At 40.6% G+C, this 23265-nt stretch overlaps 2 protein-coding genes across 2 annotated transcripts in view; one reads left to right on the top strand and one right to left on the bottom strand.

Annotated features, from left to right (window-relative positions):
* The window catches only part of KIAA1211 (KIAA1211 ortholog), a 43332-nt gene extending 26062 nt beyond the window's left edge, over nucleotides 1–17270 (top strand). Inside the window, 8 exon segments of the mRNA XM_019471553.1 lie at nucleotides 2172–2336; nucleotides 4861–4929; nucleotides 6248–6430; nucleotides 8118–8692; nucleotides 8694–11254; nucleotides 12716–12906; nucleotides 13991–14156; nucleotides 17110–17270. Coding sequence (XP_019327098.1) covers nucleotides 2172–2336; nucleotides 4861–4929; nucleotides 6248–6430; nucleotides 8118–8692; nucleotides 8694–11254; nucleotides 12716–12906; nucleotides 13991–14156; nucleotides 17110–17270 — 4071 coding nt within the window.
* Nucleotides 17271–20321: 3051 nt separating this feature from the next.
* AASDH (aminoadipate-semialdehyde dehydrogenase) overlaps nucleotides 20322–23265 on the bottom strand; it is a 21323-nt gene continuing 18379 nt past the window's right edge. The window contains exons 14-15 of the mRNA XM_009277408.2: nucleotides 22189–22320; nucleotides 20322–21106 (exon numbers count right to left, since the gene is read on the bottom strand). Coding sequence (XP_009275683.1) covers nucleotides 20699–21106; nucleotides 22189–22320 — 540 coding nt within the window. The 3' untranslated portion in view covers nucleotides 20322–20698. The remainder of the gene's footprint in view (nucleotides 21107–22188; nucleotides 22321–23265) is intronic.

Raw genomic sequence — 23265 nt, 5'->3', positions numbered from 1 at the left:
CCCGACCCAGGTGCAGGACCTTGCACTTGGCCTTGTTAAACCTCACGAGGTTCACACGGGCCCACTTCTTGAACTTGTCCAGGTCCCTCTGGATGGCATCCCGTCCCTCTGGCGTGTCGACCGCACCACTCAGCTTGGTGTCATCTGCAAACTTGCTGAGGGTGCACTTGATCCCACTGTCTATGGCACTGATGAAGATATTAAACAGTACCGGTCCCAATACGGACCAGTACTTCTTTTGTAAGAAGAAAGGAGCAGCCTCAACTTAGAAAACACATTATCAAATTAGAAGCTGTTCTGAAGTAATTTTCTACTAGCCTCAGAGGACCTGCAGTAATAGAGCAGAATTACAGCCTTCACACCATCTAATACAGACCTGTTTGCTCTCTCCAACTCCCATTTACGCAGTGGAAACATACAAGATTTCAAGTCAGAGAGTTGCACTGCTAACATGACAGCTTGGGAGGGCTTGGTAAAACCCCTCCCTTTAGACTACGGCTGCACTGCCAGTAATCTAGGCAGGAATAAAACTGCCATTCAAAACTGCCCACTACGCCAAAATGATGTACTAGATGAATTTCATTACTTTCTGCCAAAATCCAAATGGGCATAAATAATGCATAACTCAATGAGGAGCCTGAGAAAAACTATTCTAATTTAATAACCTGATTATGAGGAGTCTCTGCATGTTCTTTTTGTCTTAATAGTTCAATATCGAAATCTGGTAATGTTTTCGGGTAATATGCATCAACTTTTAGAGTCTAGTCAACTGGGCAACGATGGCAAGCAAGACTGATCTGACCTGAATCCTTTTAGAGGTCCATCCGCTGCTACTAAAGCATATCTTCCCTTGCCAACTGCTCACCTAAGCCATGCTACTGGTTCTGTGCTATAGGGAAAAAATAAATCTTTGTTTTACATGCTATCTACACCAGTCTTCTGCAGTTCTCAGCGACAAACTCGTGTCAGGGGTCCGTCTATGTACCTGACATTCCCACTGAATAGAAGCTGCACAGCTGAACTGAGTATTGCTGAGCTGTAGATGTTCATAGTAACACAAGACAGAAATGGGAGATCTCCTTTGGAGAATTTTCTGTGCTTGAACGAGAGTAAAGCAGGAAAATAACTCCATGGTTCCTTCCTTCCTAACTGAGAATGATTCCCTGAAATACTTCAGAAAGAAAATCTATCAATAAATGTTCCTTACTCTAATTGCTTCTTCTAGAGAATTTCTTCTAACTCTTTTGCAAAAAGTTCACTTTCAAAGACTGTATGGTATGTGTCTCTGCAGTAGCCAGGGCTGTAATTTCTCCAATTCATCCTACCAGAGGACAGATATATTATGCTACTTATTTTACTCATCTTACTCTTGATATAATTCAAGAGTACTTTCTTGTAACCCTTGAGAGAAGATTACTTAAACAAGGAAAATAAATGGTAAGAAAGCTCTTTTATCCATTCATCTACTGCGTGTCCCCTGCATAAACTTCTTTGTGCAAAAGTGGTGATGTGGCAGTGCATGTGAGCATGAGCAGACATGAGTTTGTGCACTGTTCCTATGAGATCAAGCATCTAAAAGAAGCTGGGTTTCCCCTCGTTTGCGAATTTGCCTCCTCTAAGGCAGGCTTATGTCAAACCCTTAACATTTAAAACTTAACGACTAAACGTTACAGTAAGGATATCTTTAAGAACTACAGATGCATGAGATGCAGGGTTTGGGGGCTGGAGAAGAAAAAGGTTGCCTTTTGGGGCTGTTTTAGCTTCTCAATGTACATTTGGCTCATGATCTTATTTCTTTGCAACAGTAAGGCTTCATAATTAGCTTGTATAAACAAAGTCTTAATTTAGGACATAGATTAAAAAAAGAGAAGGAATGTTTCAAAATTCACAATAAGTTTTCAAAGGTTGTCAGCTTGATGAGAACTCAAGTTGGTCATCCAAAATCAGAAGTCATGCAGTAAGTTCCTGACCTTGGTCACTTTGTGGGGAGAAGGAAGAGGGGATGGCCACCATGTTGCAGCAATGTGAGCCTCAAGTTGACCTTTTTATCCAGAGTCAGAAGTTGCCCTGAGTGTTTCTGTGCAGCTTTCACGTGGAGAAGGGGTGCGTGCTACACTTGGCTTGTTTTGCTCATAATATAAATACTGTTTTTTTCTTTTCTTGTTTTTCAGCAACAGTTGGCCAAGAATATAAAATTTGGGCAGCCTCCACAAATGACAGTTTCTGTGAGGACAATGGGGGAGGCAAACGCTAGTATGGAAGAGGATGCATTGCTCAAAAGCCCCATGGAGATTGAGGCTCAGCAGGACACAGTGATCTCAGACAGTGGTAATAAAGTAAGCACTTTAAATCGACGTATTCATGACATTATAGCAGTATTAAAACAGTAAAGTTCACTGGGGCATAGCAGATGTCTCCAGTGGGGTGTAGCTGAGCTCAGCGGGCTGTTTTATGTGGGTGGGATCTCTCAGCTCGTGCTGCTTTGACTGGTGAGAAGTGTGTGCTCTTGGCATCCTGAGCCGGGTCCCACAGAATTACCGGTTTGAACGTCTGCTCTGAACTTCCAGCAGTGCAGATATCACTCGCAGTGCAGCTAGAAGACAGGAAATTTTTCTGAGACAGAAAATGTCTTGAAATATGGACTTCCCAGCATGGAAAGTTGTGCACAGCATCAAATGGCAAAAAGGAAAATCATTCCAAAGTAAGAGAGGCATGGAGCCTAAATCCGTAAAATGCTGGGTCTTGGGGTAAATATTCGTATTTCTCGTGGACAGGAACTGAAGGCAAAGAAGGGGGAGAAACATTTTGAGAATGTTCCCTAAATCCAAACATCCAGTATAATTCAAATAATTATTCAAGTTATCCATGAAGATTTTGATACTAGGAACTGCAGGCATTCAGGTGTCCAGAAAGGGCTTGTTCAGGAATGAAGAAACACGGCGAGTGATGGAAGCTCTCTGGCAATCCTCTAAGGCGAGACTGGTTCTGTGTGTTGCTGTAATGGCTGAAGGGAGTGCGGTGGACAGAGGAACATCCCTCCCTGCCTGGAGGAGGCTGACTTTGTGCCTGGGAACCGCTGGGGAAGACACACAGCAACCCACCATGTGCATGCAGCCTATAAGATCCTGGAGGGACACCAGGGCATGGGCCTCAGCTTGTGTTCATTAGCACTAGTGCTAGCTGTGTGAAAGGCAAAGGCAGTAAGCGTCCTCTGCAGCTCATGCCTATATTCAGGCAAACACACAGAAGTGAGATTTATGGCTGAGGTGGCCCAAATTCTTCATCAGTCTTCAAGGGGCAACATAGCTCCTCTGTGACCACTTCCTTCGTGGCTGTGGTCGGATCTGTCAGGGAGCCAGGCGTTTGGATAGGACCTGCACACTCACGCCTCTCCCTCTGCAGTCTGGAAGGATAAAAATGCAGTCGAAGTAAGGTATATTTCTTGTGCTTCACAAATTCTCCCTTTTGAAGCAATCAGTTAAGGTGAATCAAGAGCATCCTGCGCACACAAAAAGTGCAGTGGGATTGTGGACAGGTTTTGGCTATGTACCCTGGTACTAGGTGAGACTCTGTGTTTGATACCAGCATACATTCTCTGCAGACAGCCTTCTTGCTGGGTCCTGCAGGAGACCTGAATGTCACCTAGTGACCTCCAGCTCAAAGGAGAAAATAACTCAAGCACGAAAAAAACACTGGAGTGTCTTTGTGTCATAAGGAGGGAGAGATTCAGTCCTTACAACCTACTCTTTTAAATATTATGTTTTGAAAACAAAATTAATGCCCCTTTGCATAGTTCTTTTTCCAAATACTGAAGGAGCAAACATCCCTACTCAGAGGAGATTACAGACACCACAAACCAATGCTACGTGCATAGGGTCAGCCAGAGCACTCGGTACTTTCCTTTTCTCTTACTGTGTGCTACTCATTACCTGCTTAAACACGGATTTCTGGTGCGCAGTGGCTTGCCTGGTTTCTGTTCCTGTCTCTGCTGTTGGCCTTGTAACTCCTCTGTGTGCTTATCTGCATAGGTCCTGGGGGGACGGGGTGGCTTCTGTCAGGAGTTGGTGGCCAGGACCACGTGGTGCGGCTCTACTTCAAACAGGTTTCCTGAGTTGCTTTGTGACTTTTGATTTTCCCGACTGAGTAACTTGGATCGATGGCAAGAGTTCTGCGTTTCATTTAACTTCTATTTGTAAAGCTGATTTTTTAGGCGTTATACTAACAATCATGTGCTCCTGGTGTAATGGGATCCCAACACGCATTAGGTTATGAAGTAATACTGTGATATAATGATCAAAAACAATGTTTCTGTGTGTGATGAATGCTGCTTCGACCCCTGCGCCTTAAAAATCCCCTCCTGTGAGATGGCTGGGAGAGGGACGGTAGCTAAGGAGTCCTAGTGACTGATAGGCTCCGATTGCTCTGGGGGAGCTGGTTTGCTTTGTAAGAGGAGTCATCAAGAATCTGGAGTTGAAACTCTTTGCAGCAGAGGTAATGCCTGATCAAGTTCCTATTTTTTTTCCTTAGGTGTAGATCAGGAGAAAATAAAGTTATTAAGAGCTGATTGAAATCCTACAAAGCTGTGCTCTTTCTTTTGATTCGGAACCTGGTTATCTTGCTAAGGAAGCGTGAGCATTTTGCCTTTTGTAGAGTCTTGTAGCAGCAACTGCTTCTCTATAGACAGCAGTGATTCAAGGCTCACAGCATTTAGGAACAAGAATTGTTTATCCATCCATCCGGCAGTGACAGGGAACAGGGTAAAAATCCTACTCTAACATGCATGATTTCACAAGTCCTTTGAACCATATTTGTTAGATCCTTTGCATTTTAATATCTAGCTGTGGTAATCTTGTTTTCTAGTCCACTGACACCCCAGCTTTGTTGAGAACAATGAATTTGCCTGGAACAAGACATGAAGTGGAAGAAAAGGTAACAAAACTTTTACACTCGGTTTGCACCAAGTTAATTTCTAATTTTAGTTATTAGAAGCCTGGCAGTTTTTGCTTTAATACACATTTCATTGTTCCATGATCATCCAAGATTTTGTGAACGTTGCGCAGTTTGGAGGCTAGTAAATAAGCAATAACTAAGATTGAGAAATCTGTAAGAGTTGATTGCAGGAAACAGCAGAACTCGGTCTCTGCCAGTCTTGCAGCATTCCTGCATTTGATGTATTAATCATAGAGTCATAATTTTCATAAGTATTTCTACTACTTTGTTATGCCTACATGTAATTCAGTAAGCATATGCAAAATGTTCCATCAGCTTTTAAGTAATTGGTTCCCTAATTAGCATATGTTTAACCTCAGAAGATTACAGAGCTGTCTTGAAAACAATGTATGTGATTTTCTTTCCTTACAGAAGATGTCTTCTCCCTTCTTTTTTTTTCTGTCTTCTTTTTCCACTTGGATTGTGCCAAATACCAGTCTCAGGATGATAGCTCAGTGACTTACAGGAGAGACTGATTACAGGCTCACTCTTACATGTCTAGACATACAGTGCCACTGTATTTATTCATGAGAGGAGTCTCACTAAATCACTTTGTATTTGCACTTTCTGAACCCAAATATTTGAAGGGCAAGAGAAAAAAGCACCAATCAAAGCCAGTATTGTCTTATTTTATTTTTAGCTGTTCTTTGGTGCTAGCTTGGACAACTCCACATGACTGTGGAGGGAAGGTTTTCCACAGGCACTGTGCCAGTCTGAGATCCAATACCATAGTCATCTCCCATGCAGACAGTACAGCTCTGTAGCTGTTCTATTATAATGCTTAGATAAGTCAATCTGACTTGCTCTTGCCTAAAGTGTATAATCTAAATCATTTAAAGATGTAGATATTGCTTCCACAGTAAGCAAACTTTAAAATGTCCCAGTGTTTGGTGTTGCTTAAAACTCTGCTGCTGCCCTTCCCATTCCCAACAACTTCTGAGTGGAGCTAAACTGTGAAAAAACTTCAGTTAGAATGGTCTAAGTAATTTTTAAGTGAAAAGTATAAAAACGTGTAATACTGGAAATAGAAAAATATTACAGCTGTAACTTTCATGTCCAAAGTTCATGATTTGTATAATGGAAAAACAGGGTTTGAAATCTTTTCTGTTAATAACTCCTTTGAATTCAAAACTGCAAATTTTTTGTGTGTGTGTGTGTGTGTGTTCTTTCGTTCTTTCTTTTTCTTTTTTTCTTTATTTATTTATTTAAATTGAACAAATAGCTTAATAATAGCTTCTTGTGTTTGTGATACAAACAGGTCACTCCAGTCAAATCATCTCGGCCAAAAAGACAATTTTCCTGTTCTGGCACAATTGAAACAATCAATTTGGATGCAGTTCCCCAGGCTGTTGCTCGTCTAGACAACAGTGCAGCTAAACACAAGCTGTCAGTGAAGCCAAAAAAGCAGAGGGTGTCAAGAAAGCACAAGAGATTAACAAAGGTATTGAGTCACTGGCCAAATAGTGAGAGGAGGGGGATTGCTTTTGAAGCTGGGTACAAAATAATCTTAACTGAGTGCACCAGGAGTAGCTATAGACAGGACTGTCTTAAGATGTGATGAACACTGTTAGAGATAGCTATTGAAAGCTTCTTCGACAAACCTTGCGTCTTCAGGGCAAAACAAAATGCATGCTTCTTTCGTTTTGTCTTGAAATCAAGACCTAAAGATGAAACCCTAGCTGGAGAGAAGATGCAAAGAAGTTTTAATATGGCCTGTTGGGACAAATACTACTTACACCTGAGGTACTTCCACTAGGATTTTACATTGGGAGAGCTTTCTGATTCTAGTTTTTCTAGTAAAAAATTTAGGTCATAAAGGTCTGAAGGATATCTGCCACTGTTATTGCTGCTCTGGTATAGGCAATCTGATAGTGCAAGATTTGGTTGGGGGAAAAAAAATAGATTCTCTAAAACTGGCATGGGTTCTGACAGTGGTAATATCATTGTCTTATAAGAAAGAATAAGACTGAAGTAACACAGCTCTTGCTACAGCTAGAGTGAACTATCAAATCCTCACTTTGTACTCTTACTGCATGGCTTTTTTGTTTTTTATCCTGACATCTTACCAGTGCTTGTAAATGGGACAAGACTATTCAACTACTACAGGGTTCAGGAGAGGCCACTGTCCTTTCTTCTGCATCATTGTACTTGCAATTATCACTCTTGCAATGAAGAAATTAAATTTAAACCTCTTGTTTATACAGAATGTTTAACTGGAGCCAAATGATGGCTCAACAAATGATAGCTAGACAGGGCATTAGCTGAGCTGTTTTCCTCAAGGAAAGTGCTGGGAAGCGCTCTTCAGGTGCAGCTCATCTTCAGACCATGTCGCTACAGAGACAAGGAGTAAGCTGTGAAGAAGATCTGTATTCAGTTTATTGCAGGTATTGCACCCACATGCCAGGGCTGTGGGGCAAGCACAGAGAAGCAGCAGTCAGCAGTTAGTATGTGCCTCAGTACGGTACAGTATTGCTGGGGAGCTCTAGGTTCTCTGTCCATGCATGGTCCCACTGTTCCTGCAACAGAATTGGAGTCTCAGCACAGCTAGTGGAGGAAGATATCCTGGCTCAGGATTTGTGAAAAGCAACCAAATTGTGTTTCCCTGAGCAGTGTTCTTTCCTGGCTCGCATTGCAGAGCCCTTTTCTGCAGGCAACAGCTTCTGTCTCTGCAAGTAACAGCTAGATTTGCCATGAAAGAACTGGCAAAACAATGCCCTTAAGCAGGTGCTCATTATTTCAGGCTTAAAGGATGGAGTTCTAAGTAGTGGAACAGGCATATGAAACCTATGCTCTATTCCTCGGGCTTCTGTAAATTTGAAATGGCAGGTCTCAATCTGGATTAGCTCATGTACACCAAATGGTGATTCAATATTTAGCATTATACTGTTATCGCTGTTGAGATGTTTTCTTTCTTTTAAAGGCTATCATCCAAATAGGTGAGAGGCATGGGATATATGATGATGTGATCCATAAATTGGGGTGGGTGTGTTGGTGTGTTGGCTCTAGATCTAAATCATTGTTTAAAAAAAAAAGTTGATTTGCATTTGCAACTGATTGTTTGTTCACTGTAAAGAATAACGAGCCAATAGGCAATATTCAGTAACTCCAAACTCGTCTCTCAATTTTAGGGATCACAAAGTTTAACAATAACAGAATTTGAGCCGGAGGACCTAGAAACTCAGCTGTATGGAGACAGATACCCAGGTTATAATGGACACATCATAGCAGACAAGCTAATCCAGAACAGAGATGAGCAGAAACAGCTTCAGCTGGCAGAGGAGAAAAGAATTGAAGATCGCTGGGGGATCTTTGAGGCCGAAAGGATAAGGCAGATTGTAGAAATGGAAGAACAAAGAGAAATGGAAGAACAAAAGTGCCAAGAACTTGAGCAGATGCAAAAAGAGCAGGAGAGAAGGCATTGTGAAGAAGAGAGGCAGTATCTCCTTGAAGGAGAGACATCTTTGAAAATAGAAGAGCAGACATGCCATAAAGAGGAGAGAAGACTGCTGGAGGCTGAAAAGAGGCAAGAGCTGGAGAAGCAGAGGCAGAAGGAGTTGGAGGAGCAACAGAGACAAGAGCTGGAGGAGCAGAAGCGACAGGAACGGGAGGAGCGACAGAGACGAGAGCTGGGAGGACAGGCAACAGGAGTGGGAGGAGCACGAGAGCTGGAGGAGCAGAAGCTCCAGGAACAGGAGGAGCAACAGACGAGAGCTGCAGGAGCAGAAGCGACAGGAATGGGAGGAGCGACAGAGACGAGAGCTGGAGGAGCAGAAGCTCCAGGAACAGGAGGAGCAACAGAGACGAGAGCTGGAGGAGCAGAAGCTCTGGGAACAGGAAGAGCGGAGATGTCAGGAGTTGGAGGAGCGGAAGAGGCAAGAGCTAGAGGAGCAGAAGCATCAGGAATGGGAAGAGCAGAGGCGCAAGGAGCTGGAGGAGAAACAGAGACGAGAGCTGGAGGAGCAGAAGAGGCTAGAGCTGGAAGAATTAAGGCAACACGAGATTGAAAAACAGTGTCAAGAGGAAGAAGAAAGAAATTGGCTGGAGGAACAAAAAGACCTCGAACAAAATAAGGAAGAAAAACAGAGGCGAGAGCTAGAAGAGCTTCAAGAAGCTGAAATAAAACTGAAGCAGGAGAAAGAAGCTGACAGCCTCAAACAACAGAAGAAACAGGAGGAACAAAGGCAGCATTTGAAGGAGAAAGGAGAAAAGACAGAGAAGGAACAACCCCAGCAAGTAACAGATAAGAAAAAGAAATGGGAAGAGCAGAGAAAACACAAGCTCACGAAACAAATGCACATGGAAAGTGCAGAGGGTGTGCAACAAGATGAACTGAAGCAGCAAAAGGAACAAAATGAACGAGAATGGAACAAGCTGGAAGAGCAGAAGGTAGACACAGAAGGACAAAATCTTCAGCAAAACCAACAAGAAAAATCCTTAGAACAGCAACAGGACAAGGATCAGTTGTGTTCTGGAGGGGCTGATAGGCATGTGGTAGAGGAGAAGCTCCAAGAAGGATCAAGATCCCAAAAACTCAAACAGCCAGAAAAAGGGAATAAAACAGCAGAAGAAGTCCTAGCCCAGAAACTGAAGAGAGAAGTTGAGGCTCAGGAACAAAAGCGAATAGGGGAAGAACTTAGGTGGCAAGAGGTAGATGAAAGACAAACTGCATCCAGACCCTTCACATTTCAAGTGTCTTCTGGAGATAAACAGATCATATTTCAGAAAGTAAATCTGAGTCCAGTCATGCCCGTCAGAGGAGCAGGACTCTCTTCTCCATCCATCAAAGACTGCAGGATGCATGCTTCCAGCAAGGGCTCTCATACACTCCCGTCATCTGTGTGTGTACCCCATACAGCTATTTTGGTTACTGGAGCACAGCTGTGTGGCACAGCAGTTAACTTGAACCAGATAAAGGACACAGCTTGTAAATCATTACTTGGCTTAACAGAAGAGAGAAAAAATGTGGATATTCCTTCACCAGAGAAGGCCCAGAAAAAAACCCAGGATCCCAAACCCAGCAGCAGTAAAATGAAATATGCACAAGAGACATTGAACAACCAGGCTGTACTAGCTGAGTGGGCTTCTATCCGCTCCAGGATCCTAAAGAATGCAGAAAACAGCAAATATAACGAGAGAGACCGAGTAAGTGTCTGCAGACACAGTGATGACTGGACACCCCGAGGACGGGGTGCTCCCCATGGTAACTTGAGGAAAACCCTCTCTGCAAATGCGAAGTTCTCGATAACACCAGCATGGCAGAAATTTTCAGAAGCTTCAAAAACCAGTTCAGATGCTGAGAATGTAAGTGCAGCAACAGGCAATGAAACAGTGGCTGTGGGAAGAATCACTGGCTCATCCTCTGATTTGAAGGAGGATGTGGCTTCCACTTTTAAGGATAACTTAGCTGAAAAGGCTAAGGAGAAAATGGAAACCCATAGTGAAATGACAGACAACACAGAAGGCTGTAAATTTGCAAAAGATCTTCCATCTTTCCTTGTTCCAAGTTTTCCTCATTCTCCGAGTAAAGAATTAGCCCAGGCAGAACTTCGCGGTGCTCTGGAAAATCAGCAGAATAACAGCACAAAAAAAGCAGATAAACCAGCACCAAATGGAGAAGAAAATATTTCTCCTTTTGGGATAAAGTTACGAAGGACAAACTACTCTTTACGTTTCCATTATGATCAACAGGCAGAGCAAAGGAAAAAGAAAAGATACAGTGCCGGAGATAGTTTTGATGGTGTGCCTGACCCACTAGTTACAACAGAAGGTGAGAAAGAATCCTCTGGTTTTGCTCCACCAGAGAGTACATCCCCTGGCATGGGGAGAGCAAACGTCCCTGGTATTTTAAAAGACTCAAAAGACTCTTCAATTACTGTGGTGGAGATTTCACAACCAGCATGCACACCAGTGGTCCTACCAGCCACTGGTCAGAGTGCTTTACCCCCTCATGAGAAACCAGCATGCAAGTCACTGGTCCCACAGAAACCTGCTTTAGCTCCAAAGCCCACCAGCCAGACACCACCATCGTCTCCTCTCTCTAAAATGAACAGATCAAACCTAGCTGATATGCTAGGGCAAAGGTTGGTTAAAGCTGAATCGGATGGTGGCTGGAGAAAAGAAGACAGAGCAAATGCAGTGCACCCCACACCATCCAATGAGTACAAAAATGAAGAGGAAGAAATCAGAGAAAAGAAGTCGTTTTTCCCATCTATAAGTATTCCATGGAGAGAAAAAAATGACAAAAAGCCTGAGCCATTGAAGAAGGGTAAGTATTTTTCAAAGGTCATTTAGCTATTGTCTGCATTTCCAAAATGAGATACTGGAGGTCCAGAGGAAGACATTTGGCCTTAAGCTAGAATTTTTACCTGACGTTATTTGTGGAGTACCACTACTTTGCTTAGGGTTGTCTGAATGAATGGGACTTCCCATCCCCACAGTTTAATTCAGAAACACACAAACAGCGTGACCAGTGTGACCTGCTTAAGAAAGTTAATTTCAAGGATGTAACTGAAGTGTGTGTGAGTTTTCCTTGGTAGAGATGTTACCTAGTTAGTCGGAGGATGGACTGTCTGTTCCATGTGTAATGGTGTCATCAGAGCAGAGGGAGTCATTTTTATAATTTACATTATGTTGTTTCTATTCTTGAGGGGAATATTATCTAGCTGAAAAAATATTAAGATCTAGGTCCCCTTATAGTGCCTATCCTGGGCAAATTCTCTATCTAACCTGATATAGCTGGGCATAGGAGTCTGCATTTCAGGGGCACTCTTCAGTAATAGAAACAATTACAGTAGCCATAGTGAGCTCTTCAGAGGAGGGTTGAAAGCCCCTGTGTCCTGAAATAGTATTCTGTACAAGAGGAAAAATTACCCTTTCCACATAAGGACACTCAAAAGAGCAAGGCAGGAACTCAGCATTTAATTGGGAAATCCCAATTTTTTTCCAATCTTGAATTTTGCAAGCATCAAGACATTTCTAAAACCGTATCTCAGTGGAATTGCTGCTTATTTTTTCAATTTTTTTACACTTTTTCCTTTCAATTCCATTTTTAAATGAGGGTTATGGAAACTAGTTGGAGGCACAGCTGCCGGCCTGGGAGAGCCGGGCCAGTGGAGGGTTTCTGTGCTCACTGAGCTCTGCAGGAGCACCTTTGCACCCCAATGCTGCTCCCTGCCGCTCAGAGCTCTATACTCGGTGCTAGCCCCAATTTCATGCAGGGTACAGAAAGTCAGATGCTCAAGTGACGATTTAAAAAAATAAACAAACCATTTTTTAAGAGGGGCTGCATTTATAGGAGTACATCATTTCAGTGCCCTTTATTTGGCTGAAGTTTGGACTTCTTCCCTTAAATACGGCTGGAAAATCAGGCAACTGCAGTACGTAGTGGCTGGATCCCTTCCATCAGAGGTGTAAACAATCAGTGTATATGTATCATCACTTTCACTTAAATATGTAGTAAACTAGGCTATAGCTCTAAGAGTCCGGGGTAGGCTTTTTCACAAAAAAGGATAAATTTGGACAGCTGTATGAGTGTATTGAATTAGGTCTTATTCTTGAGGCATAAAAACTGTTTCAGGGTTTGACATACAGCCCACGAAGGTCTGTGAATGGCATGGCATTCAATGGGCTTAGCTCCGGAGTGTTCACAAGGTAGAGAAGGTATAACGGTTTGCTTGAGACAGGAGATGTGCATTACTTAACCAATTCTTCTCATGTTTTCTTTCAGAAAAACCTGTCCTCCAGAGCAGGCACTCTTTAGATGGCTCTAAATTGATGGAAAAAGTTGAAACTTCACAACCACTTTGGATTACATTAGCGCTGCAAAAGCAAAAGGGATTTCGTGAACAGCAAGCTACGAGGGAGGAGAGGAAACAAGCCAGAGAGGCCAAGCAAGCAGAGAAGCTGGCTAAAGAAAATGTAAACAATCTTTAGAAACCTGCCCATCAGAAATACTGATACCATAATTACAGTAATTTTATTATGTGAAAGGGATTTTTTTTTTTTAATGTTTGGTTTGTAAGATTTCATAAAAGCTAAAATGACAGTGAGTAAAAAGTAGTCTGAAAGTCTGGAGTTCCCTTTTGCAAAACTGAGACCTCCAGGAGAAAATACTGTGCAGTAGTGTGACAATTTTAGGGTAAACTCTGATGCCTTAATATCAGGACGTGGTTAACGGCAATCATAAGCATGACCACTGCACAGGTGATGGAACAGAAAAATTGTATGCAACATGGTTCTTTCAAAGCTTGAGTAAATAAGATGTTACGCCTTAATGCTTGGGGAATAACACCTGGAATACTCATTTATAGGTCAATATAGGTGAATACTAGTAAGTTTGAATTTATTTTTATCATAATGTATTACTTGGATAAATTGTAGATGAATGAAAGAAATGAACTGTCACGTGAAACATCCAACTGCCTAAAGCAGGCACTGAATTCAAGTATCACCTCTTTCCTGTTCTTTAAATAGCTATTTACTATCCATGGTTTTCTATTAGTAAGAAAAACACTTCTACTTACAGTACAGAAGTGATGCTACACAAGCAGTGATGCTGTATATAGATACCACAGATGGTGAAAAGGGAGGTTATGTGGATAACTAAGTATATTTTGATGTTTGTTATGAGACTGAAATTTCTGATGGACACGTGCATAATTACAGACATAGATAATTGGCGGAAGAAAACAGCAGTGGGTGTGAGGTTGCCCACAGATGCACGCTGTGTTTCAGTGCTGTATTTAACAGGTAGGGCTGGCTCAAACTGTTCAATATTTTGACTGAAATGACAACATGACAAATTTCTTTGTGTTGTTTTTTTTTTTTACAGTCTTTAATAACTGCTAGTTTTAGAAGTATCAGAGTGTTTTGAGTCTTTGCCGAAAAGGAAGGTTAAGGAAAGGACAGGTGATGAATGAAAGCATGAAGTGTGACATTTCTTACTTGTAGCCACTACATGACAGACTATTTCTCATTTAGCAGTTTTCCTTCTCTCTTCTAGGCTGCTGTAAGTAATCAGTCAGATAATAAAAGCAGCAGCAGCAAAACAAGCACACTGCAGAAATCTACACCTCAAGAAGGGGAAAAGAAAATTGAGACTGCTGTGTCAAGACTAGAAAGAAGGGAGCAGCTAAAAAAGTCAAACACCCTTCCAACTTCTGTGACAGGTACAGTGAGAGATTCAGATTTACTCTAGGAATAATGCACTTCAGAAATGGTACTGCGTGTTTTGAGAAAGTGAATGAACGGGGTTTTTTTTCCCTCATGTATTATCCCTAGGATTACAAATGCATTTGCTTTCAGCACGGAACAATGCAACTTGTCCCAGTCTCATGTGCTGGCCGTTACACTGGAAGTACATCGTTTTAACAGGTTTTCACCAGGTTCCCCAGGTTATCAAGGTTGCACTACTGCATTTCCTTAGAACTGCCCCAGTTCCAGTTAAAAAAATCAGGCTGTTTCCCCAAGCCATATCCAACAGTATTTTTGGAACATGACTAACGCACATTAGAGGGATTTGATTTACTGTAAATTGCAATTGCAGTACTGTTTTGCCTTTAGGTTGGGGGTTAGCACAGAGGGGGAATGATACTTAACTTCTACAAAGTGTATTTTCGTAGGAAATGAAGTATATCGTGTTCCCACACCTCCCAGTTTGCCAAGGAGAAATACTCACCCCAGAATATTTGGAACGAGTAGTCTCATTTCATTCAAAAATGCAAAAACTAATCAATTCAGGTAGCCTGTCACTTTGAATTTAGGACTTCTCCTCCCAGTCAAGTATTTGGTATGGAAGACTGGAACCAGAACCTACTACTTTATCTGTCACTTCAGTTAAGCTGAAACAATTACGTATTCAAAAGGCAGGCACATTCCTTCCCCAAAGGGCATAGTATTTGGGGCGGTGTGATTGTTGAAACAGAGACTTGCCGAATATTTCTCTAGCCAACATTAGTCCTAGGCAAAAGGTTTTGTAGAATAGTGCAGGTAGGTGTCAAAGAAACCTTTTTACAAGTTGCCCAGTAAATAGCGTGGGCTTCTTCGAAAGTAAATCCACATTATCAGCTGAATCTATTCAGTACCACTCCAAGCCAAGAATTATGGAATGCAACTATTGAAAGCAACGAGGTAATTAATTTACCTGACCTGTAATAGTAAAGGCTAAAAAAACAGTGCTCCTCCGGCATTACAGACGTTCCAAGCTGAACAACCCCCACGCGTGCCTATATTCCGTCGGTTCATGTCCACACTGCAGCTGCACGCCAGCGCGGATATCCCTGAGAATTTTACTTGCAACGCCTTGGGTTGGACTAGGTGATCTTTAAAGGCCCCTTCCAACCCAGACCATTCTAAGATCTCACATAGATTGCCCAAAACTTTCATGCTCCCTGTTAGCCTGCTTCCAGTGTCCAAACTGGCTTTGAAGGTGGGCAGCTGGAGAAGCTTTACAGCATTCCTGCCAAGCTGTAACAGGGCTCTGTTGCAGCCCTACCCCAAAAGATTCAGCAGTATGATGCTATGCTGCACACGGTCAATGCTAGCTGAAATCAAACTCTAGCACAATAGATGATGCCAGATTAGATCAAAGAAGGGCCAAAACCCAATTATCCTTGGTTGATCTGTCTGCACTAGAATGAGTTTCAGGAGGAAATTCGGGAGGAATTACCAATTTTGAGTTACCTGAAGTGAAAGCATAGAACTGTGTTGGCCCTAAAGGAAATAGCGACTGGATTTCCATGCGATTACTGGCTACACTTGGAGCCAGGTAGCCGTTATCAACGATACAAATATACTACATACAAGTATTTGTTTATTATGGATGATGACACTGATTCGGGTTTCCCACAATTAGGAGAGCACTTAAGGCAGAAGACCAGGCTAGAACATGTTTAAAATAAAAGTTTCCTGAGTCCTCCTCTAAGGACATTAAAAAAACACCCAAAACTTGAGAAAGTTGGTATATTTCAGAGTTGCACTTGAGTCTTGTACAACAGGAACTGATAAGAGGGTGTAACCTTTAAAATAGCATAAATTACCATAACCTTTAAAATAATTAGTTTTTCAAAGTGTCTATCTACAGCAATAGCTGCTACTGTTCATTTACTTATAGCTAAAAATACATGATTAAAGATGTACTAAAACGAAAAATAAATTATTTTTGCCATCTATGCAATTTTAAAGCTTTTTAAAACATTCAAAACCTGAAAATGAAATGCAACTAAAAGTAATTTGGCCTGAATATGAACTTTTAACAAAAAAAAAGCTTTTTGGCTCATAAAAAAATAAAAGATGTAAGAGGGGATTAGTGAGGAGTTATTTTGTAACTAAGATTTTTGGAGTTGCTCCATAGATTTCCGATAGGACTCATTTCTACCCAGGCTGCCTTCAAGGGCATTCGCTGTCCCACAATTAAACAACCTTCCCACCTGACTTCTACAATATACTTCTACAGTTCTGCCCTGTAAAGTTGCTTGTTAGAAATCAGTTGCTTACCCAACACATTTTTCCCCGCTGAGACAACTGTTTGTCTTAAATATACTATTTTCAAGAAAATGTGACAAACAGCTATTGGAGAAAGCTGGTTCATTTCTTCTTCAGGATAGTCTCATGGGAGTGGTTAACTGAGGCAGAAAACTATAGGACCGCTTTCTTCTCTGTGCTTATTCAAGAACTCTAATCTGAAGAGGCAATCTAAATCCTACTGAATACAGTCGGGTTACACGTGTTCAGCAGCTGCATTACCAAAGAGAAAAAAAAATCCGGATTTCCCATTGTTTGCTACATTGCAGATGTAATTAAAATAGTTTGTGTAAAGAAGACAACTGGCAAATTGGAAATGTTTTCTCTGGATCTCACAGCGACTGAAAATTTTGTCCCTATTTTTGTGAGTTACATTACTTGGAGTCACCTCTGAAAAAAGAAACTCGGCTCCTCCTAACTCGATTATTTTGCAAATACAATAAAAAGTAAGATTTAACTAAAAGGGTTGGAAATAAATATGAAGTGTTAGATCAGAACGTCTTCACAGAAAAGACGCAAAATCTCTAGAATCCTGCAGCAAAGTACAGGGTTCAACTAATGTTTTTTTTTCTCTTCCCCTCCCCACCCCATCAAAAACAGTGGAAATTTCAGATTCTGTTCCGTCAACCCCACCGGCAAAGGAGGTGGCCAAGAGATTCTCTACGCCTGATGCTAACCCTGTGTCAACAGAACCAGCCTGGCTTGCGTTAGCCAAGAGGAAAGCAAAAGCCTGGAGTGACTGTCCACAGATCATAAAGTAAACTGTAAAATTACATCTCTATTGCTGACTATTAATTGCTTTATTTATTCAGCTTTTTACACATGACAAAACTGAAAATGCATGTACTGAAGGACTGAAAACTGAACTGATTACCATTTTGCTCTAGCTCACTGTAAAGTCTACTCAAGTCATATATTCCATTGCTTTGACAAATAGCTCAGTGAGGTCACGGCAAAAATTTCAGAGCCAGACTCTCAAAAATTTAAGAATGTTCAGCTGCTGGATGTAAATTTTAGCGAGTATCATAAAAAGGGCTGGAACTTCAGTTCGGAAGCTCCTTAAATTCTGTGAGTATTCGGTTCTGGAATTTTAGATCTCTACACTTAAGTGGAGATCTCAGAATTTTTTTTCAACACTCCATTGTTTAAAATTAAGGCAAGATGCATGTTCCCTTCTCTTATTCCTAATTTTTTTTTAAGTGTTAAACGGTATGAACTGTCAGTTCTACCTGCTATTTGAAAGCTTCTTCCCTAACGAAGAACTTCGGGAGACATCTTTCCACCTGCAAATGATAAGAAGAAAGATGGTACCATCCAAATGCTGGGGTAATTTCTTTCATCATAGGATTAATACACTGTATCAATATTCCCTCACTCCTAGGAAGAAAACAATTCATCCTACTTAACAAAAAACCACTATTTAAACAAAAGTCAGAAAGTTTTCAGAAGGAAGCCAGGGAGTCGGTGTTTATTCTTGTCATTTAAGTGCATCGCTGTTTGTGCTTGGCCATATTTAAGATGCACAGAGACAGTGATTGCAGATTGTAACTGTAAATCAATCGATTGGAACTAAAGTAAGTAAAACTATTCCTGTGCTCACGTAGCTGTAGAATTAGTAAGTTCCCACAGGAGTAAGACTTGCAGAACTGAAGTTAACTGAGAACTGAAAGCTAAGTCAGCGAGAGTCTCAAGAGTTTTAACTCTGCGTTCTTCCTGATTTTACTCCACGTGCATTTCAGGTAGTTCAGATAACTTCCTGTACTTTGACCAATACAGCCAGAACGCTTCAGGAAGAAGTTTACTCACCCCATCTCAGGTATCTGCTGTGGCAGTTGAACACTTTATTATTTCTTGTAACTAAAAGAGAAATGTTCACCCCCTCCTTCTTACAAAAAAGGATGAAGTCCATAAAGTAATAAAAATTTTACTATCCTCAACATCCCACAGAAATAGCTAGGTCAACATTTTAAAAAGTCACTCTAGTAAATGAATCTGTAACACACCTGAGTTTGTTTTACAAGGTAGTCTTTAACAAATTTGAACATCTCCTTCTTATAACCATAAGGCTCAAAGGAACCTTTAAGCCTACAACATCATAAAGGGAGACATTTTCATGAGAAGAAATTGCATCATTATAGAATGATACCACATACGTTTCATGGAAGTATTTTAGCCAAACTGCTGTAGGCAGCATGAGGAGTAGCACTTTAAATTAAGCAGAAAACAGAATGAAACCTGCCATATCCGCCCGTTCCAAGAATCAAAAAGGACTTGTCAGCAAAAGTCAATATTGAATACACTATTTCCCACCAAACAGAAAACAATGGTTCAGTATTATGGTTACAATAGCACAAACACAATGGACATGTTAGATTGAGTAGATGCGCAGCAGCAAGATGGGGTTTTTTGGGTCTCTTAAGCCATCAGTTTTGCTGTTTCATATTTAAAACCAGAATCTCTACAGTAACTTTTTACCCTTAATATATTTAAAATGTTTTATACAGAGATGGGGTAATGCTGCTCTCAAATGCTTGGGGGGAAAAAAACCAAACAAACCAACACTTAACGCCTTCAAAGTCAAATCGCTGCAAGCTTATCTGAAGAAAGAATTGGGCCCATAATTATTTTTGCTCTGCTAGCACCATGAATTAGTGCTTCTGAAGTTAAATTTACACTTTCTCTGAGTTTATAAGCCTGCAGTATGTGTTTGTAATTACAAGAACTAAACTGCCTGAAATCCATCTTTATGATCATTTCTTGGGGGAAGGAGCCAGGCAGAAATATGGGGAAGGTGAAGTAAATCGGGATTAAGGAATTAAAGATACTGGTATTCTGAAAAGCATAGCAAAATTAGGTGCTATTGTGCATGACATAAGGATGCAATTTTCCAATACAATACATTTATAGCACATAGAATAGAGCTTTCATTAAGGATGGTCTTAATCTAAAGCTTCAAAGCAGAGGGTTTTTTCCAACCATAAAGGTATCTAGTGTAATAATGGAAACTGTATTATGTACAGTACTTGGTGGAAACATTTCTAAAGTCTACATGTTCAACAGTCACATTTCATGTTAAATTAACAAAGATTTGCACTAAATACCCATGAAGTGAAGTGTTACTTTGCTTTAGAGCTTTGTTGCAACCATTTCTGATAAAGTGTTGGAAATCTGTAAAAATAAAACCAAAACATTACTACTGAGTTTAAAACAGCAAAAATGTTTTTAGAACCGAACAAACCACTATGTAGTATATTGTCTCAATTTTTTGTAACTTGTATACACAAAATACCATTTCTTCTGACAAGGTTATATAATATTAACCTCTATGTTCATATAGTAATGTATAAAAACTGTAAGATGTATAATTGTGGGGTATTTGTTGTGTACTTTTTTAATTTTTCAAATGTTTTAAAGTGCAATTGTTTATTATACTAATGTCATTTTAATTCTTATTAAACTATAACCCAGTCAAAATCATCTAATCAATGATGTATGTATTTTGTGTCTCCTTTTGCTAACCACGTAGTTCAGGTTTGCTTTATAAATAGAACTTTTTACAGTGCTACAAGTGTCTTGCCTATGTATTTCTGCTAACGATTAAATGGAGGAACCAGACACGATGAAGCAACATAGCCAGTGCAACTTTTACTTTACTTTTTAATTCAAGATGTTAGAATTCAAAGTAGATGGCTCATCAGAGAGAGAGAGATAATAGTTTCTGCTATAGTTCTTTTAGAAGACTCATCGGGAAGATGTTAAGTGTACTTTTGTACAACTGTACAACTGTACAAGCTGTACTTTTGTACAGCTGCAGACTATGGCACCTTACCACAGTTTCTCCCAGTCCTGCAAGTGTTTGAAGCCGAACTACTGACTTTCATTTTCTTACTACGCAGGTCAAAGCACAACGTTCAGATCCAAACCACCTGAAACATGTTCTTTAATGAATCGGAGCTGGGAAATGAGGGGGGACAGTGAAACTTCCGGCTGGGTGCTGAGCAGCCATCCTCCTTCAGTCAGTACAGCACGTTGACAAACATCCCTTTACCTACTCTGGACACTACCTGGTACAAAATGCTACCTGAGAAGTCTGCAAAGAGCTCCTCTTGCCTACAGTAAAATAGGCAAAGAGGTAGAGAGCACCTGTGAGTTCTTAGTTTACAAATGTAAACAATAAAAAGGAAGCAGCCTAACATCTTAGTTGTTCTTTTTTTCCTGTTATATACAAATCTAGGCAATAAACATAATCATTTCTACAACCAACAACAAGTTTTGTTCCCCATACTACCGGGGAAGAGAAAACCTCTCCTGGAAGCTTATCTACTCCTTCTGCTGTTCCACTCTTGGCATTCAGGATCCACACTTTGCCATCTGTAGATACTGCTGCCAAAAGAATTTTGTTCTTTAAGTCATCACTTTGGAAAACGAATGGTGTTCCATATACACTTGAAGTGGCTTCAAATTTCCACAGTAAATTACCTTCCATGTTACAACAGTAGATAAAGCAGTCATGGGAGCCAAAAAATATTTCTTGCGTAGTTAAACTTGAGATGCATGGAGATGAAAACACCGGTCCATTAGTGGAAAACTGCCAAACCTACAGAAAGAACATAACCACCCATTATCAAAGGTTGTTCTCATTATCAGTTTGACAGCAACTGTAATTTTTTAATAGACTAGTTGTTGACAGGAGAGCATTTTATTTCAAGAGCATACGAGATTTCAGTGAGGGCTGGTAAATACTTGTCAAATTACAAGATAAGGTTTGCACATGGAGTAAGGGATAAAAGACTCATAAAATAGATGTGCAAGAGTTACTACCTTCTGTGAGGCCCACGTAAAGATGGCCAACTTGAGAAAAGGATATTCTTGGGCTGTTGTACCACAATTAGTAATGAACTTTGAGAATTCTGTTAACATGCCACTCTTTGCCAAAAAGGCAAATACTCCTCTTGTAATATAGATTTCCTCTGCTCATGCTAATGATGTGCAGATCCCTCCTCAAGAGAGTATCAATTCTGCAACACTGCTTCAAGCAGACAGAGAGCAGGGCATGGGCTAATACATATTTTATAATCAGAAAAGGCTTAGGAATTGCCATGTATACTGCATTTCAGGCAAACAAAGAGAAACAGTGTCAGTTGTTTTAATACCAGGTACAAACCACATTCATCTCTGAGGAACTAAAAAAATATTCTCATTTAATTCAGTGTGAAGGTTGACACATATTTTGCCAGAATTATGATTTGGCATATCTCTGCGGTGATGTCAATATCTTTTGATAAATGCATAAACACTTTAAGAAACCTTTACTTCTAAGTTGCCACCATCTTACAGAAGAGATGGCTTTAAACATGCTTGAAAAACTCCAAAAACAAAACTATACCATTTCATTTGCTGGCACTACTCTTGACCATTTACTTTGGGTGTAAGCTCTGAACTAGAAATTCTGTTACTGCATCAAGCAACTTGAGAGTTTGCGGTTTTGCCATGAACTACATGGACTACCCTAGGCAAACAGTTTTTCTACTTTCTCCTCTTTATAACAACAGACAGACTCTTCTATTTGGTTCACAGAAAGGTATATGTTAATCATTAAACTTCAGAAAACAGTATTAATAAAGCATCTTATTCAGGGTTTTGTGATGAACAGAAGAAACCCAACACCTCCACTTTTACCTTTTCTCCAGAATGACTGTAACAATATAAGTTTCCATCCACACACCCAACACACACGTACTTCTCATTGCAGTGAGGAGAGGAGAAGAGTGGTTTTCCCAGGAAGCTTTTCCAGATCTTATTCCCCGTCACCTGTAAATGGCAGCATAGAATATCTGATGCTTAACACAACTGTAAGAAGCTGCACAAAACCCCTCCTTCACAGCTTGACCCAGCCCTTAAGAATTGGGGAGAAAACCAAAAATGCAAAGAAAAGCAGGCTTCTCCCATTCAGAATTCATACCAGAAGCAAAATTACTCTTCAAATCTTATTCCAATAAATGTTTAGTGTTTTCCCTGGGATACTCAATACCCCTGTTCCACCCTTCTCTTCCTCCCCCTAAGCAAAATAATAATGATAATAGTGTAGTAGTAGCAGTTTTAATAAAATGACATTCTTTTTTTATTCCATTCCCAGCTCCTCAGTATGTGACGAGGACCAATGAAGAAGAGAATATCTTGAAAGCAAGTCATATTGATTATGTCATAAATTATAAATACTGTAGGAAATGCTGCAACCCACAATCTATGATTGTCACAATAAGTTCCTAATGTAGCCTGCACATTCCTAGTTTTACAAATAACCACTTGGAGTTACAGCTGGGTTTCTCAACTACCTCTTACTCAGGATTACGGGGCTGGGGGGGAATCTGTTTTTTCTCAGCCACAGCCCACTAGAGCTGCAAAACCATACACTGGTCTTCTAACACTAGGTTATTACTGAGGAAACTTGTAGTGGGTGGGAGGTAAAGGTGGTTAGGACTGATGCTCTGGGTTGTGCGAGTACAAAAACATGAACAGCTGCTCCGAGTGACTGTTCCTTTTATCAGGCAGGACCAGCTGTAAGCCAACAATGCCTCAGAAAACCATGAAATTGCTCCACATCTATCAAGAATGCCATTTCCCCAGTGCAGAGTCCAAGATTAAGGGGGACAGCTCTTTAAATGACTACAGGGAGGGAAACAGTAAGAGGAATGAAGGGGCTTCTATCTCTATTCTGTTCTGATTTCAGAAAGTTCTGTGTATTTTTTTTTTTTT

Source organism: Aptenodytes forsteri, unplaced genomic scaffold, assembly GCF_000699145.1.
Source record: "Aptenodytes forsteri isolate BGI_AS27 unplaced genomic scaffold, ASM69914v1 Scaffold65, whole genome shotgun sequence".
NCBI lineage: Eukaryota > Metazoa > Chordata > Aves > Sphenisciformes > Spheniscidae > Aptenodytes > Aptenodytes forsteri.
This window is presented reverse-complemented; position numbering and strand designations above follow the sequence as displayed.